Consider the following 19,799-nt stretch of genomic DNA (forward strand, 5'->3'; position numbering starts at 1 on the left):
TGCTTGGTCGGTTTATTCATTTTTGAATTATACACAAACATTTACTGCATGTATTGTGAATAATATCCATATCCCTCAAAACTTGAGCAAACTCGATGCTTTTTTCATTTGTTACCAGTCTAGGATATTGTTTTCCAAATTCCTCCCTTCCCTTAAAAATCAAATAGTCTCCCCTTGTTATCATTGAAAGATTTTTTTAAATTAACCTGGTGTGAAATATATACGTTAAATATCTTGATTCATAGATAAAAGGTGCAAAGTTTTTCAATAGTATTGAAAGTTTAAAAACTATTTTGAGTGAGCCTGCATAGTTCTTTTGCAGGCAGAACAGGAGTCATGATACCTGTCTGTGTTGACCGACACCCATATACTCAGTGTATTAGTCATACATGTTGTACCGACAACCATCATCCATCAAAAGTTCAATGATTAATTAGACATGACTTTTATTGGCCCTAATATAAGAATGAGAATCTGTGGTATGACTGCCAAAGAAACAACTTTCACCAGAGTCCAAATTACGTAGAAGTTAACAACTTAGACACCGTACGGCCTTAAACAATGAACAAATCTCGTATCGCATAGAAATCTATAAAGGGCCTCGAAATAACTAATTTTAAAAAGCAAAACGAGTTCATTTTCCAACCACCGGTCATACTTTCTATTTTTTTTTACTTACGGCTTCATAAAAAATGTGCCTGTTTCAAAAATTTAAAATCGAAAATTCTAAATTATAAACTAAAAGTTCATTTTGCTCGTAACCTAATTTTTAAAATGTCTTATACTCAAAGTACTAAGAATATGTTGATTTGATTGCTTTAACCTTAAATGCTAAACATGCCAAAGCTCCGTGCTGAAGGCCGAACTTTAACCTATAATGGTTTACTTTTTACAAATTGTGACGGTGTCTCGTTGGCGCTTATACCACATCTTCTTATATCTATTAAATAGTTCATCAATGATTAATTTAATATTATCACAATCTCATTGTCGCCAGTATGTAGTTAGGAACGACACGTTTATGTTGTCTCTTCCGTGTTCAGAACGAGGATATAGATGTAAACAAATACTTAAACAAATACTTATATATATAATACATAACAAAGTGACATTTATTGCAAAACCACACACAAGTTGTGAAAAGTGACTCATTAAAAAGAATTATATGACAGCAATTCAGTAGTTCAAAAACAGAATTCAGCTTGAAATTAATTTGCATGAAATAATTAATGATATGCATATGCCTACTTCCATGTTCAAATGCATATACATGCTATACGCCGAGATCGAACATAATATATAAGTCAAGCTCTTACATGCTACGCATCAAGATCTAACACGCAACGTGGCAGGCTCTGACATGCTACAAGTCAAGCTCTAACATGCAACGAGGCAGGCTCTGACATGCTACGAGTCAAGCTAACATGCAACGAGACATGCTCTGACATGCTACGCGTCAAGCTCTAACATGCAACGAGACAGGCTCTGACATGCTACGCGTCAAGATCTAACATGCAACAAGGCAGGCTCAGACATGCTACGCGTCAGGATCTAACATGCTGTAAGTCAAGCTCCTTACATGCGACGAGTCCGACTATTATATGCTACGATTTAAGCTCTAATATGCAGTAAGGCAAAATCAAATATGTTATACGTCCAGCTATTACATGCTTCGAGTCCAGGTCAAACATTCTGTAAGTATAGCTCCTTACATGCTACGAATCAAGATTTAACATGCTGCGAATCAAGCTCTAACATGCTACGAGGTAAGCTGTTACATGCAGTAAAGCAAGATCAAAATTTTTTTAAGTCAAGTTTTAATATGCTACAAGCCAAGCTCTAGCATGCTATAAAGTCAAGCCGTAACATGCTATAAGTCAATATCTATGAGTGTTGAAGCTCTTATAATTATGCTTTAAATCAATATAATTTAATTTTGGATGTAACGCGTCTTCTGATTGGCTGACGTTATTTTGTTATGAGCCCATAGACATAATTTAGTCATGTGACCGTGACGTCATCAACGTTTTTTCATGGTTTTCTACGGTTTAAAATGGAATTTAGAATTAAATTATAAGAAATGACTGTAATATTTTTTCTGTCTATTCGAAATAACATAAAAAAATGTGGTGCACACTGTTAACTAACCCGCTACGCGCGTTATTCAGTGTGCACCAAATTTTTAATGTTATTTCTTCATAGACAGAAAAAATATTACAGTCATTCCTTAAATGTAGCAAGCTATAAATCAAGCTCTGACATGCTATACGCCAAGCTCTGACATGCTATACGTCAAGCTCTTACACGATATAAGTCAAGCTCAAACATGCTATAAACCATGATCTAACATGCTATAAGTCAAGTTCTAACATTATATAAGTCAGGGTTTGGCATGCTATAAGTCATGATTTAACATGCTATAACCTGTTATAAGTAAAGCTTTAACATGCTATAAGTCAATATATAACATGCCATAAGTCAATATATAACATGATGTAAGTCAATTTATAACATTATATAATTGAAGCTCTATCATGCTATAAGTCAAGCTCAATATGCTATAAGTCAAGCACAGTTTAAATATTTAAGATTTGTTGTAACATTTCCAATCCTTAGCAGGTACATGGAAACTAATTGATGATTTATAGAGAAAGGCCAGAACTTATCTCAAACTTCAGTTTATATATCATGTTTAAAGTCTTGCACGTCATTCGAAAAACACCTAAATCTTTCCATTCTATAAACTTAAACATAAATGGTTTAATGTATGAACCAAATTGTGTACTTCTTGTAAATTGGATAACCTCCATTTCAATTCCGGATTAAATTTTGTAGGATCGACTTTATCGTCTCATTGAACACAGCCTATTCTACAAACATGGGAATCTTACATACAAATTCCTCGTTTTAGAAGCGAATAATCTTAATTTGTAAAGAGCGACGTACGTTGATACCAGACACACATTGACCGAATATGGTATCTTCAAAATACTGAACTATTTGATCGACAACTAAATCAATTGATCTATTTAGTATATCCCCAAAGACAATTGGTAATCCAATAAGTTCTAATAGAGCACCCCTTACTTACTTTTGTACTCATAAGAAGCAAAATTTAACAAGCACATCATTAAAGTAAAAAATGTAAAAAGTTCTTCAATTTTACTTTTATATGTTTTGCAAGATATGATATCCCACATTTTAGATAGCATCTCCTTATCCTAGTTAACCTCGAAATACAAGCATTTATTTTTGTTAATTTAAAGGGTCTTGCATGTTAGTATATAAAAAAGAAGATGTGGTATGATTGCCAATGAGACAACTATCCACAAAAGACCAAAATGACACAGACATTAACAACTATAGGTCACCGTACGGCCTTCAACAATGAGCAAAGCCCATATCGCATTGTCAGCTATAAAAGGCCCCTATAAGACAATGTAAAACAATTCAAACGAGAAAACAAGGTTCTTAATTGTAAGGACGTTCTTACCAAACAAATCTGAACCGACGGCAACGATTAGAATAAAACAATGTCCTGCTTCTAATGTATTGGTCTTTTCTGTATAATATGGACGTTCTTACCATACAAATCTGAACCAACGGCAAAGATTAGAATAAAACAATGTCCTGCTTCTGATGTATTGGTCTTTTCTGTATAATATGGACGCTCTTACTAAACAAATCTGAACCAACGGCAAAGATTAGAATAAAACAATGTCCTGCTTCTGATGAATTAGTCTTTTCTGTATAATATGGACGTTCTTACCATACAAATCTGAACCAACGGCAACGATTAGAATAAAACAATGTCCTGCTTCTGATGTATTGGTCTTTTCTGTATAATATGGACGCTCTTACCAAACAAATCTGAACCGACGGCAACAATTATAATAAAACAATGTCCTGCTTCTGATGTATTGCTCTTTTCTGTATAATATGGACGCTCTTACTAAACAAATCTGAACTGACGGCAACGATTAGAATAACACAATGTCCTGTTTCTGATGTATTGGTCTTTTTTGTATAATATGGACGTTCTTACCATTAAAATCTGAACCAACGGCAAAGATTAGAATAAAACATTGTCCTGCTTCTGATGTATTGCCCTTTTCTGTATAATATGGACGTTCTTACCAAACAAATCTGAACCAACGGCAACGATTAGAATAAAATAATATCCTGCTTCTGATGTATTACCCTTTTCTAGACTATAATGTGGACGTTCTTACCATACAAATCTGAACCAACGGCAATGATTAGAATAAAACAATGTCCTGTTTCTGATGTATTGCCCTTTTATGTATAATGTGGACGTTCTTACCAAACAAATCTGAACCGACGGCAACGATTAAAATAGAATAATGTCCTGTTTCTGATGTATTGCCCTTTTATGTATAATGTGGACGTTCTTACCAAACAAATCTGAACCAACGGCAACGATTAGAATAAAACAATGTCTTGTTTCTGATGTATTGCCCTTTTATGTATAATGTGGACGTTCTTAACAAACAAATCAAAACCAAAAGCAATGATTAAAATAAAATAATGTCCTGTTTCTGATGTATTGCCTTTTATGTATAATGTGGACGTTCTTACCAAACAAATCTGAACCAACGGCAACGATTAGAATAAAACAATGTCTTGTTTCTGATGAATTGCCCTTTTATGTATAATATTAACGTTCTTAACAAACAAATCAAAACCAATGATTAAAATAAAATAATGTCCTGTTTCTGATGTATTGCTCTTTTATGTATAATGTGGACGTTCTTACCAAACAAATCTGAACCAACGGCAACGATTAGAACAAAACAATGTCTTGTTTCTGATGTATTGACCTTTTATGTATAATGTGGACGTTCTTAACAAACAAATCTGAACCAACGGCAATGATTAGAATAAAACAATGTCCTGTTTCTGATGTATTGCCCTTTTATGTATAATGTGGACGTTCTTACCAAACAAATCTGAACCAACGGCAACGATTAGAATAAAACAATGTCCTGCTTCTGATGTATTGGTCTTTTCTGTATAATATGGACGTTCTTACCATACAAATCTGAACCGACGGCAACGATTAGAATAAAACAATGTCCTGCTTCTGATGTATTGGTCTTTTCTGTATAATATGGACGTTCTTACCATACAAATCTGAACCAACGGCAAAGATTAGAATAAAACAATGTCCTGCTTCTGATGAATTGGTCTTTTCTGTATAATATGGACGTTCTTACCATACAAATCTGAACCAACGGCAAAGATTAGAATAAAACAATGTCCTGCTTCTGATGTATTGGTCTTTTCTGTATAATATGGACGCTCTTACCAAACAAATCTGAACCGACGGCAACAATTATAATAAAACAATGTCCTGCTTCTGATGTATTGCTCTTTTCTGTATAATATGGACGCTCTTACTAAACAAATCTGAACTGACGGCAACGATTAGAATAACACAATGTCCTGTTTCTGATGTATTAGTCTTTTTTGTATAATATGGACGTTCTTACCATACAAATCTGAACCAACGGCAAAGATTAGAATAAAACAATGTCCTGCTTCTGATGTATTGCCCTTTTCTGTATAATATGGACGTTCTTACCAAACAAATCTGAACCAACGGCAACGATTAGAATAAAATAATATCCTGCTTCTGATGTATTACCCTTTTCTAGACTATAATGTGGACGTTCTTACCATACAAATCTGAACCAACGGCAATGATTAGAATAAAACAATGTCCTGTTTCTGATGTATTGCCCTTTTATGTATAATGTGGACGTTCTTACCAAACAAATCTGAACCGACGGCAACGATTAAAATAAAATAATGTCCTGTTTCTGATGTATTGCCCTTTTATGTATAATGTGGACGTTCTTACCAAACAAATCTGAACCAACGGCAACGATTAGAATAAAACAATGTCTTGTTTCTGATGTATTGCCCTTTTATGTATAATGTGGACGTTCTTAACAAACAAATCAAAACCAAAAGCAATGATTAAAATAAAATAATGTCCTGTTTCTGATGTATTGCCTTTTATGTATAATGTGGACGTTCTTACCAAACAAATCTGAACCAACGGCAACGATTAGAATAAAACAATGTCTTGTTTCTGATGAATTGCCCTTTTATGTATAATATTGACGTTCTTAACAAACAAATCAAAACCAATGATTAAAATAAATTATTACATTGGTTGCAATGAATTACATTGATTTCCCAGTTAGATAAAAACCGATAATTTCACATGTGAAATAAACGTGGTTATTTCACTCTCTGACGTCATACAACAATAGGTGTTGTCAAGACGTCGATAACGTCGGATCAAAACAAATTGTCAATGCGTAGGAAAAAGATATAGTTCCTTACATTTTCTACATTAATTTCATAAAAAAAAGCCATTTGCCAATGTAATAAAAAGAATAACTAATCGCCGTATTTGAATATCAAAAATAAGACAACTTGTGACCGAACGCCGCTATGGATTAAACTCGTGCTCCGCACTCGTTTAATCCATGCGTCGTTCGGTCACGCGTTGTCTTATTTTTGATATTCAAATACGGCGATTAGTTATACTATAAATAATGTCCTGTTTCTGATGTATTGCTCTTTTATGTATAACGTGGACGTTCTTACCAAACAAATCTGAACCAACGGCAACGATTAGAATAAAACAATGTCTTGTGTCTGATGTATTGCCCTTTTATGTATAATGTGGACGTTCTTAACAAACAAATCTGAACCAACGGCAATGATTAGAATAAAACAATGTCCTGCTTCTGATGTATTGCCCTTTTCTGTATACTGTGGACGTTCTTACCAAACAAATCTGAACCAACGGCAATGATTAGAATAAAACAATGTCCTGCTTCTGATGTATTGCCCTTTTCCGTATCATGTGGACGTTCTTGCCAAACAAATATGAACCAACGGCAATGATTAGAATAGAACAATGTCCTGCTTCTGATGTATTGCACTTTTATATATAATGTGGACGTTCTTACCAAACAAATCTGAACCAACGGCAACGATTAGAATAAAACAATGTCCTGCTTCTGATGTATTACCCTTTTCTGTATAATATGGACGTTCTTACCAAATAAATCTGAACCAACGGCAACGATTAGAATAAAACAATGTCCTGCTTCTGATGTATTGCTCTTTTCTGTATAATATGGACGTTCTTACCAATTTGCAAACAAATCTGAACCAACGGCAACGATTAGAATAAAACCATGTCCTGCTTCTGATGTATTGCCTTTTTCTGGTTTATGGTTACCAAACCCTCTCACCCACCTTTATTGGAAAACAATTGGTTGATTATAAAATCACTGAAGCATGATAGGAGCGGTCCCCCTCTTAGGCAGTCAGTGGGTCTTCCTTATGAAAATGCATGTCATGATCCGACAAAAGACAACACAAAGAGAAGCTTAGTAAGGAACAACATCAAAAATTCAATGTAGGATAAGAAACTTAATTCACACAGTTTTTCACTGACCCCTCCCCCACTTAACTTAATTTGGAAAAAAATGATTGACCAATATGTATATATGTAGAATCGATATTGCATAAACAAAACTTGCGGCAATTTAAACCCCCAACCCAAACTATCTAAATTAAGTCTTTTATCCTTGATGTCGTCCCTAATTGCCACTGTTAAAAGACATGCATAATTATGTATATATATAGAAACCAAGTTAATCATGATATTAGTAAACACATAATTGTCATTTTAAACTTTTTAAAATTTATTGACTTATAAAATTAACACATCATGTAATTTATATCATTATTATTATTGTAATGTATCCTGGAATGATATTTTCAAGATGGTTAACGAGTGACGTCAGTGGTTGTCCTATGTCATACCATAAAGAAGCAACCATTTAACTTCAAAAGGGGGGTAATTTTGTATGTTTTTTTTTCTGTCTGAGTGAGACAAGTTATATTTTTAGTTTGTTTTTTAAAGCTTTCAATCAAATCATATTTTTAGCACCATAAGGTTTGGTGAAGTCTGGATACAGGAATTGTTTTGTCATGAGTTCTGCTTGACCACATTTTTTATTATCAAATTGGAAATAAAAAAACATACCCCTCCCCTTCTGAAGTTAAATAGTCTCTCCCAGTATTAGCTGCCGATAAGAATTTGCCACTGTTTATGGACATGCATAGAAACCAAGTAAATTATGCTATTAGTAAACCCATAATTGTCATTTAAAACTTTAATTGACTTATAAATCTAACACATCATGTAATTTATACCATCATTATCATTTTAATGTACAAAATGTATCCTGGAAAGATATTTCAATAAATAGTTAACAAGTGACGTCAGTGGTTGCATTACGTCATACGATGATGTAGTTCTACGTGATTTTTATTCTCTTGAGAAATTGTTGTTATTATTTAATCTTTGATTGGTAGGAGCGTATCGTGAATGTTTATAAGGGGATTTTATTCCAGAAAATCGTTTTTTGAATGCTCGAAAATGTTATAATTTCCCATCAAAAAGTTAAAAGGGGACATGTATATGCACTATTAAAGTTTAAACAATAGTTATGGAGCTACCATTTGATTTTTATGTGTTGGGGGTGGGGGGAGGAGGGGGGGCAGGATGAAATTTGAAAAAAATAGGCAGGACAGGAGTTTTGAGAGCAAAAAAGGCAGGATGAGACACTTGCAAAGGCAGTACCGAACAGAGTGAAAAATAAAAAGGCAGAACAGAGAATACAGCTAAACAAAATGCAGGACAAATTTTTTCATTCTAACCCCCCCCCCCCCCCCCCCCCCCCCCCCTCCCTTATAAATCAAATGGTAGCTCCCTTATTCAGATTAATCATTTTTTTTTAGTTACTATTGAAATAAATATTAAAGATTCAGAAACAAGCAAATTTAGCCTTTGTAAACAAGTCTCTCTACAACATATGACCTTTACCAGCTTCTTCTCCTAACTTTCCCCTCTCCCCACCGACAGTTTTTACGTTATGCATTCTACACGTTGTAAACTCATGCGATTCAGAGATTGACGTAATAGTTTTGTAAATAGGCTGAAATCGGTTTCACAAAAAAACTTCAGACTAAGAATGATCGTAAGTATACTGTGACTCACGATCAATCTTTGTCATTTTAAAAAAACAAAATTTAGTTTAAACATATTTATTTATAGTGGATTGGGAAACAAGTTTTGCAACTTATATTAATCCCTTTCCACTTTGCGGGTGCGAGTGCTGCCTTGTAGCGGCATTAGCCTACTCTTTTTCGAAATCTACAAGGGTGTCTTTAACGTGCAAGAGATATGGCTCTCTCTTAACACGGGCCAGCCATTTATCGTCCCCTTCCGACGGACTATCATCGTTTCCTCAAGACCATACTCGCAAATGGTGTCAAGGGAGAGCCGAAAATTGGGTCCCTGAAATGTTCATCCCAGACGGGAATCGAACCAGGAACCTTTGTGTTAGAAGTCCGATGCACTAACCACTACACCACGGCTCTCAAAATTTTTATCCGACAACCGTAGGCTAGTATCAGAGGCGGATTTTTGGGAGGGGCCAGGGGCCGCCCCCCCCTTTTTGAGAAGACAACTGATGTGGTTGATTCTATTGGGAATCATTGAAGCGTCACGGGAGCGGGCCCCCTAGGTTGAACCTGGTTTTGTGGCATGCCAAAACTCCCGCTATAATGGCAGTGTTAATTATAACATTAAAATGTCAACATTGACGATATTTTCGCCATTATCATTGGTTTCGGATTGTATGCATATAACAGCAACTAGAGTCCATGATATCTCGACCCATTACAATCTTGAACGAGGTCTACTGTATGAAATCAGCCACGCAAACTAGGCCTTTAACGGAATTTGCCTTAACCAAACTCAGAGTATAAGAAGACACCTGTCAGCTGGACATGTACACATTACAATCATTCTTTTCACAAAATTTAGTTGACTTTTGCTTTTGTGCAGTACCTGAGATATGGACTATACCATGAAAACTTAACCTTATTTACTGAGCCATGAAATGAGGTAAACGTAAACGGAAAACTGTCTGAAAGGCATGAGGACCTTGCAAGGTACGCACATACCAAATATCATTATCCTACTACTCATTCTAAGAGAGAAATTAAAATTTCAAAAAAATCCTTTTTTTTTTTCTTTTTTTTTTTTTAAAGTTATCACTGAACCATGAAAGTGAGGTCAAGGATAATGAACATTTGACAATTGAAAACTTCATAACATGAGGCATCTATATACAAAGTGTAAAACATCTAAGTCTTCTACCTTATAAAATATAAAGCTTTAAGTTTAACGCCACCGCCCAGGGGCGGATGCATGAATTTTCGAAAGGGGGTGCTAACCCAGGGCAAACAGGGCAAAAGGGAGGGGGGGGTGCAAAACATATGTCCCGATACAAATGCATTGATCGGCAAAAATAAAGGGGGGTGCGCACCCCCGGAACCCCCCCCCCCCCTGGATCCGCCACTGCCGCCACCGGCGCAGCCGGATCACTATCCCTACATGTATGTCTCTTTCAGATTTAGGGAAATTGGATTTCAAGCATATTTCGTATAAAAGTGTTAGAATATTAAAGAATAAATGTTAATAGCTTTTATTGTATTTATCAAATGTTATAATTCCTAATGTGTGAGGAAACCAATGTTTATGGTGAATATAGATGAATGCTCACTGACAACAACATTGTGGAAATAAGGAGAGCTGATATTGTTGCCAAATGACGTGGATGTAAGCAACCATACATGTACGTCACCGTAAGACCTAACTAATACTGTATAGTCAACTTTTGAATGCTCCGCCATGGCACAATGTGAAACATATCAAAGGAGAAAAATAAACGACCTGATTTATGACAAAGCAATAAACGAAAAACAGAAAGACAGCAACAAACAACAACCACTGAATTACAGGCTCTTGACTTTGAACACTCATATAAAGAAAATTAATGAATCAAACAATTTCAAGTTTGGGAGCGCTCAATCCTTTGTATATCATAAGACATAGGACAGTGGTGTGCACTACAAAGTATAAACAAACTGTCAAATATTTGTAAAATAAGTAGACGTCAATATTTTCATTTTGTGAATCCTTCCTTTTTACTTGTCATCTACATGACGGAAATAACATGCATTTTATGTTCTAAAATTCCAATTTGAAATATATTTATTGTTTAACCGGCGTCACTGTATTAAACAGCTTAGCATGTTGAGGAATTTATAGTGACAGAATGGGTTACTATAGTACATGGTGTAGTATACCATATACAATGCATTACAGTGTGCAGTTGTGAATAGCAATTGTAATATACTTATTGAACATTTAAATGGTACGTCATTAGGAAGAGGGTTATCTTATTGGCAATAATACTAGAACCACATCTTCATTTGAACATTGAAATTAAAATCAATTCCCACGTTTCATGTTCAGACCCGATATATTACGGTCACCATCACTAGAACTGTGACGTATGAACCGATTGTGTTCTTTTCTCGATTGATACATTTTGACTGATAGAAGATTGCCGGAGATCCAACATGTATGTCATAGTACCACTGCTCAGTTGAACGTACGGTGACCTATAATTGTTAATTTCTGTGTCATTTTGGTCCCTTGTGGAGAGTTGTCGCATTGGTAATCATACCACATCGTCTTTTTTTACATGTACAAAATTACGTGGCATATTTTATTAAATTTCAGCTGCATGAGATGGGCCTTTTATGAGAGTCAGATTGGTTTACAGAATAGAGAATGATGAGAAAACATTGAAAATTATTGGCAACAAATGAAATAGAAGAACAGAGAATTAAGCACTTAATATTCTAATTTAAAGAATAGAGAATAGTAAGGTGCTTCAAAAAAGAATAGAAAGATCTGTTATAAAAAAAAAGAATGAAGAAAGTGTAGACCCCTCATCAAGATGCTTTTACTTAACACTTATAAAACTAAACATGCTGATGGTTTCTTTTTTGTGTCAATATCTACATAAAGCAACTGAACATGACTTTTACAGCATATCTTTTATGACAGATCATTAACAAATAAATGGAACAAAAACTTTTAACTGTTTCAATAATATTTTTATTCATAAAAGTCGATTTGTCTAGATCTCTAGTCCTTTCCATATTTTGTCCTGGTTACAAATATTTCCATGTGTGCAACTTCGGCACGACGTCGAACGTTATTGGTAAGCGTCCACAAGTGTTCAGCAGGATTGAGCGTGTTCGTGCTCACGGTGACCTTGGCGCTCCTTCTGTCATGTTCATTCAAATCGCCGAGATTTTGGGCGACTCTGGCATTTTATGATCTTGGGATGACCACAAGTTGGTTGTCAAAATGATTTACATTGTTCTCACGTGCAGTCATTTGACAGTTCCATGTAGAAAATAACGGACCCAACGATTTCTCCATTTTTCATTTTCCCACCGACTGGTAAAAGGCCAACTTGTTGAAAGCCTCCAATCTTCTTAAGAATGTGTAAAAGAGCCACATTGTTAGTGAATGTGTCCACATACATAGCTTCATAACCTAGGCGTTTTGAAAAGTCTATGGCTTTCAGCATAGCAAAAAGGCCTAATCCTTGACCGCGTGCGGTTGATTTTACAATAATGAAAGGATCCACCACCGAAGATGCACCGCGGTAAAATTTGCTGACCGCTAGCATAAAACTGGCTAAAAGTTCTCCAGTTTCCTTGCATGTTATGACAAAGCAATCGCTGCCTATTAATTCCTCTCTGAACAAATTTTCATTCAAAAATTCATCAACGCCAAAACCATCTCCATTTTCAGCGGCTTCTTGAATCATCAGATAAGTTTCGGAAAATTGCCTCTCCGTCATGTAATCAATAATTACATGCTTTCCGGTTGCTAAGGTGTCAACCATTGGTAAGCTTGTGATAAAAGGTCTGCTTTCTTTAAGTAACATTCTGTCTTAGTCTGAAATGAAAAAAATAAACTTTATATAAAAAATAATCACCATTTGTCTTTTTTCAAAGAGTCAAAAGATTCATATTTTTTCTTATTTAAAAAAAAAGAAAAAAATCAAAATAGGACATAGGTAAATCACAATTTTCTTTTCGTTTTTATGAATAGGTAAAATTAAAATTGTTATCTTTAAATGATTTCGATTGTGTTGCGCCGACGAACTTTGCGATTGGTAGTCATTTGAAGATTTTATTGTTTAAAACTTAAATATTGCAATATGCATTTATTATTTTAAAATGTGCTTTCTTTTCAAGCAGGTTGGCATACTAGGTTGGCTTAAAATACCACTCAAAGTGCATTTTAGCTATCCGTTGTGCAACATTTAAGCATGAAATAAGCATGAAAAAATATATAAAAGTTACCTTATGAATATCTAAGATGAAAATTATTCCTAAAGTAAATTAACTTTTTAAGTTTTTCTTTAAACGTCTGGTGCTTGCAACCTGTAAATATTTGAACGATATATATTTGTAGGTCTAGGCCTTATATACTTATGTTTATCAATAAAATCCTGGCCAATTACCAGATAGATAAAGAACGTCACTTTAACCTGATAAAACTGTCAATCAACAGAGGTGTTTTGTCGGCACAATCGGGAAATAAATTATTAATTAAAGACATTAATTGATTATAAATGATTATAAATTGAACTTTTCCTTTTTACCGAGATCTATTTCTTTTAAAATGCATGTAAATAATTAGACCAACATTTTAGTCTATATCCTTATTAAAAAAAAAACATTTCAATTTGGTGCAAGGTAGAAACAGGAAGACACCAAGGTTGAGGTTGTTACTCAGTAAGGCAGGTTATAGTTTTTAAACATTCTTCAAGGCCTGATCAGCATATTTATTTTAAGTTGTATATGCATCATAATGCATTATGTTTATACATACTATTCTGGCTATATTAAACTGTTTATTTTTGTTCTTTTTCATTCGAACCAATCAAGTAAAATGGTAAGGCTTACATGTCAAGCTTGTACCCAATTTGAAGATGGCCCCCCCCCCCCAAAAAAAACCAACAACAACAAACAAACAAACAAAGAAATATAAAATAAATGAAAACATAAACTGTAATACAGGGTTACTCTAGTTCCAGTAATGTCAAAGACATATCTAACTATAAGAATAATATCTTCGCAGTTACAGCTAAGTTCCTTATGCTTGTGGAGTAAAACTTCGGCTGGTTTGCTTGCTTTGTTTGTATAAACTTGTATAAACGTTAGCTCAAACAGTGTTATTAAGATTGACATCAGCAAACAATATAGACAGGCATTATCAAAGCAGTATATATTATATTTAAATTTGATTGAAAGTTATCCAAATTATAATTGTCAAAATACAAACAAAGCAAGCATGCTAACCAAAGTCTTACTCTACATGCAGTGGGTAATTAGCTGTAATGCAAATTGTATATCAAAAGATAAAAACATTTTTTACAGTAACAACCGTATATTATAAGCCATAGTGAACCAACTAGAAATTCAAGATCAGTATTTGAAAATTACCTTGAACAGTATCCATTGGCGGATCTAGGGGGGAGGGTTCCGGGCGTTGGAACCCCCCTTTTTTTGGCCGATCAATGCATTTGAATGGGGACGACATATAGTTGGAACCCCCCCCCCCCCCCTTTTTGTCCTGGGTTGTCCTTTTTAAAATGGCTGGATCCGCCCCTGGTATCGACTTTGAAATAAATGAGGAGTTATTGGCAGGAAACGCTATATGCCTCTTATGTAAGTAAATAATCCAAAAATGACCAAGTTTAACTTTATCTTCCATGCAAAAGAGCAAATTACATGCAATAAAAATCAAAACCCTGACCACATGCACACCTTCAATATATGTACAAACAGACCGCAAAGTGAAATCTTCTGGAATATATACATCCATAGAGGGACAGACGGATGGACAGGGGTAAAACAAATTGCCCCCTTGTATTGTGTAATATTTTGGTAGTTTGTTCCTATATCGTCTGAACAAGCATGAGATATGCCCGCTGGATGTAAAGCAACTTTAACCACCAATTAACATATCACTCCATCCCCTCACTAAGCTGCTAAACGTCTGACATGTCTAATACATTACAAACATAAAAAAAATTCTACACCGGCTTAAAAGGAGTGTGCATGAAGTGATATGGGACAAACGAACCGGTAGCGGACCCAGTGATTGCGTTTCTGGGGGTTGCAACCCTTCATCTTATGATGATAAATGCATTTGAATGGGGACATATGGTTGGGCCCTCCCCCCCCCCCTGACCCTTTTATCCTGGGTTTGGAACCCTCCTTTTTAAAAACGGCTAGGCCTATAAGAATTGATTGATAATTGAATGTTTGTTGCCTTAACATCTAGAGAAAATGTCATGGGGGCAGACACAAGTGAAAATGTCAAAGGGGCAGACACAAGTGAAAATGTCATGGGGGCAGACACAAGTGAAAATGTCATGGGGGCAGACACAAGTGAAAATGTCATGGGGGCAGACACAAGAGAAAATGTCATGGGGGCAGACACAAGTGAACATGTCATGGGGGCAGACACAAGTGAACATGTCATGGGGGCAGACACAAGTGAAAATGTCATGGGGGCAGACACAAGTGAACATGTCATGGGGGCAGACACAAGTGAAAATGTCATGGAGCAGACACAAGTGAAAATGTCATGGGGCAGACATACGTTAAAATATGTCATGGAGCAGACACAAGTGAAAATGTCATGGGGGCAGACAAAAGTGAAAATGTCATGGGGCAGACACAAGTGAAAAAATAGACAACTTAAGGTCGCTGTCGACAAGAGACAAGCGGTCACGCCGAATAATATCTAGAGAAAATGTCATGGGGTAGACACAAGTGAAAAAATAGACAACTTAAGGTCGCTGTCGACAAGAGACAAGCGGTCTCGCCGAATAATATCTAGAGAAAATGTCATGGGGCAGACACAAGTGAAAGAATAGACAACTTAAGGTCGCTGTCGACAAGAGACAAACGGTCACGCCGAATAATATCTAGAGAAAATGTCATGGGGCAGACACAAGTGAAAGAATAGACAACTTAAGGTCGCTGTCGACAAGAGACAAACGGTCACACCGAATAATATCTAGAGAAAATGTCAAGGGGCAGACACAAGTGAAAGAATAGACAACTTAAGGTCGCTGTCGACAAGAGACAAGCGGTCTCGCCGAATAATATCTAGAGAAAATGTCATGGGGCAGACACAAGTGAAAGAATAGACAACTTAAGGTCGCTGTCGACAAGAGACAAACGGTCACGCCGAATAATATCTAGAGAAAATGTCATGGGGCAGACACAAGTGAAAGAATAGACAACTTAAGGTCGCTGTCGACAAGAGACAAACGGTCTCGCCGAATAATATCTAGAGAAAATGTCATGGGGCAGACACAAGTGAAAGAATAGACAACTTAAGGTCGCTGTCGACAAGAGACAAACGGTCACACCGAATAATATCTAGAGAAAATGTCAAGGGGCAGACACAAGTGAAAGAATAGACAACTTAAGGTCGCTGTCGACAAGAGACAAACGGTCACACCGAATAATATCTAGAGAAAATGTCAAGAGGCAGACACAAGTGAAAGAATAGACAACTTAAGGTCGCTGTCGACAAGAGACAAACGGTCACACCGAATAATATCTAGAGAAAATGTCAAGGGGCAGACACAAGTGAAAGAATAGACAACTTAAGGTCGCTGTCGACAAGAGACAAGCGGTCACGCCGAATAATAAGCTGTTTATCGCCTATCTCTTACCCATATAAATCATGTCATGTTGTTACACATATATTCGTTGTTTATATATATGTAGGCTATCAAAGGCCATACTATTATGATAACCCCCGCTTTTACCTTGACATACAAACATACACAATGTGAATAGACTTTTAGATCAGGTAAATACCTGATAAAGTTATTTACAAAGCCAGATACTAAAGTGGTCAATGTATCAAATCCTAGACTTTTTAAAAATAAGCGGAAAACCTATAAACAGATAGGTTTCCGAATTTGCAATGTTTATTTTCAATTTAATGAAAATAAATACTTGTAATTATGCTTCTGGATTCGTTTTCACTGTTTCAGTCACAGAATACAATTTTTCACTCGCCAGTGGTTTTTTTAAAATTATAATTTCAGAAAGCTTATTTTATGTCTTAGAAAATAAGTATGTATTTAGAATTAGTGTGAAGTTAGCCAGCGTTAATATTCATCAAACTAGACTTCAAAAATATTCACGAGATGTGAGTATTGAAAAGGCTGTTGCTCTGTTGTGTTTCCTCTTATAGTTGACTATCGTTTTGTATTTAATATGCCACTGTCTGTTTGTTTGTTTTTGTTGTATATTTTAGTAACAATCCTATTGTTTGGATTTTATACTAATAAAATTCTTATAGTTGTGATGTGTTTCCATGGTTTTAGCTTGTAACCCATATTTGTTTTCTCTCAACTGATTTATGACTTTTGAACAGCGGTTTACTGCTGTTGCTTTAAATTGGCATCTGAACATTTTGGATCGCAGGTTGCTGCCTAGGATTTCCGGAAGCTTTTAAGACAAAAACAAAACACACCGCACCAGATCATCGCATTTCGACAATGTATCCAAGTTGTGCTGACTTAAGCATAGAATTATTTTGACAAGATATGTTCACTACTATTGACTTTATTTGTCCGTCCACGCTTTTTTTTTAAATAAAACTGGAGATGATATCAAAGGGGAAATATAAAACCCATCAAATAAAAAAAAAAAAAAAAAAAAAAATACACAACCGGGCGAAGACTTATTTAGGTGCTCAGAATGGGAACTAATATGCTAAATAACTTTATTTGAAATTATTGAGGCCGTTATAATAATACTCCTTCATAATTTGAAAATCATGAAACTCATGAATTATATCTCTAGATTCCTTCAAAAATTGAAAACTATCAAATACTTTTGGATATTTTCAAATATGAGAATTATAAATTTTGGCGATTAAGTATTTGGAGACAAGGTCAATATGCATTTAACCTTTAAAAGAGAGACAGCTTGTTGTTTCCATTCAAATATAACATGACTGGGCTTTAATCAACAACCCCTTGCACCCCGAAGTACATGCAATCACAAAACAAGTGAGTCGGTTTCTAGGATTCAATAGTAAATAAATAAGGGAAAAAAAGGGATAAATGATATCTGGTTGGAGTATTTACGTTGAAATACAAATGATTGAAATCCAACAGGTAAAACAAATTCATGAAAACGCAATGCTATGATAAAACATGCACACTTCTCAGACCACTAGGTTAGTTGTTAGATGCTTTACTGTAACAGTAGATTCTTGATAGAAATAGAGTAAAATGATAATGTGCCATAGTACAGAGATACCCCACCCGCACTATCAATTCCCATGCTTAGTGGACCGTGAAATTGGGGTCAAAACTTTAATTTAGCATTAGAATAAAAAGGATCATATCATAGGGTCTTGGGTGCCAAGTTGATTGGACTTAACTTCACCAAAAACTTCCTTGACAAAAAACTTTAACATGAAGCGGGACAGACGGGTGAATGAACGAACGGACAGACGAATGAACGAACGGACGGACGAACGAACGGATGCATAGAACGAAAAACATAATGTCCCTAAGCGGGTCATACCAATATTTGTCTAATTAAGTGGAAAGTGTTTTTGCATTTAAGTTAACTTGTACCTTAGTTTCTATCAAGAAATGTCCTTCACGTAAATTTTACATAGACCGGAGTAATATTGCCCTATAAGTCTATCACAGTAGGGGAGAAAACGCAGTTATACGTCCACCTGGTTCTATGAAGATTAATTAAGACATAATGGGTTAGGATATCTAGCTTTGAATCAACATACCCCTAGCTAAGGTCCTCACATTGACACAAAGTTAAGTAAATATTAGCCAAACATTAAGCGATATGCCTGATAATTCACGGGCAAGGTAGAATTAGATTCCTTTTGAAAATAAGATACGGTATGATTACCAATGGGCCAACTGTCCAGCCGAAGGTCAAATGATGCGGATGTAAACAAATTTATTGAGTGACCGCACGGCCTTCAACACTGATTAGCAAAACTCATACCGTATAGTCAGCTTTTTTCTATAAATTGGTTCTTGTGCTCTCAACCGACATGAGATATTTGCTACTGAAAGTTCAGCATAACAAAACCATATATCAAATTGTCATAGCAAAATAAAATATAAAGGAAGATTCATATTAGGGAGCTACCATTTGATTTTTATGGGGGGGGGGGGGGGGGGGGCTAGGATGAAAAATTTTGTCCTGCATTTTTTGTTAGTTGTAATCTCTGTCCTGCCTTTTTATTTTTCACTCTATTCGGTCCAGCCTTTTTTTTTATTAGTTTATTCTGACTGTTTTACCTAAATTGTCATCCTGCCTTTTTTTTTTGCAAAGTGTTTCATCCTGCCTTTTTTTTTTACTCAAAACTCCTGTCCTGCCTATTTTTTTCAAATTTCATCCTAGCCCCCCCATAAAAATCAAATGGTAGCTCCCTTATGTCTATGAGCTTTGTTTCTTCGTGTCTTTTTGCGCCAATATTTTAAAGTAAGGAGGTAACATAACACTATAACAAATTTTGGGTGATGAATTTCAAAGTAAAGGAGTGATCTAGCTTAAAACGGTAAAAAATTAGTGTTTCGGAAGATATGTAAAGAATTTAAGACCCCTTACCTAAAAAATGAAAACAACACGTTTAATAATTCTATAGATGCGTCCGAACCGCTTTTCTGGATTTACCTTCATCTGGAACGCTCAAAGCCAAACATTTGAAATCCGAA

The 19,799-nt window shown here is 35.4% G+C and overlaps 2 protein-coding genes across 2 annotated transcripts in view; one reads left to right on the forward strand and one right to left on the reverse strand.

Annotated features, from left to right (window-relative positions):
• Positions 1 to 19,799, forward strand: part of LOC139499281 (uncharacterized) — a 740,979-nt gene that overhangs the window by 543,277 nt on the left and 177,903 nt on the right. The window lies entirely within an intron of this gene.
• On the reverse strand, positions 12,072 to 13,475 carry LOC139498063 (uncharacterized). The gene is made up of 2 exons (XM_071286364.1): positions 13,360 to 13,475; positions 12,072 to 12,949 (listed from the first exon to the last, which is right to left on the reverse strand). Exon 2 carries the CDS (start codon positions 12,936 to 12,938, stop codon positions 12,366 to 12,368), a length of 573 nt encoding a protein of 190 aa, XP_071142465.1. The 5' UTR covers positions 12,939 to 12,949; positions 13,360 to 13,475; the 3' UTR covers positions 12,072 to 12,365.

Source organism: Mytilus edulis, chromosome 12, assembly GCF_963676685.1.
Source record: "Mytilus edulis chromosome 12, xbMytEdul2.2, whole genome shotgun sequence".
Lineage (NCBI taxonomy): Eukaryota > Metazoa > Mollusca > Bivalvia > Mytilida > Mytilidae > Mytilus > Mytilus edulis.

What these genes read in the sequence shown, in the direction of transcription:
- LOC139498063 (XM_071286364.1), bottom strand. Translation starts at nt 12,938, where the DNA reads ATGTTACTTAAAGAAAGCAGACCTTTTATCACAAGCTTACCAATGGTT.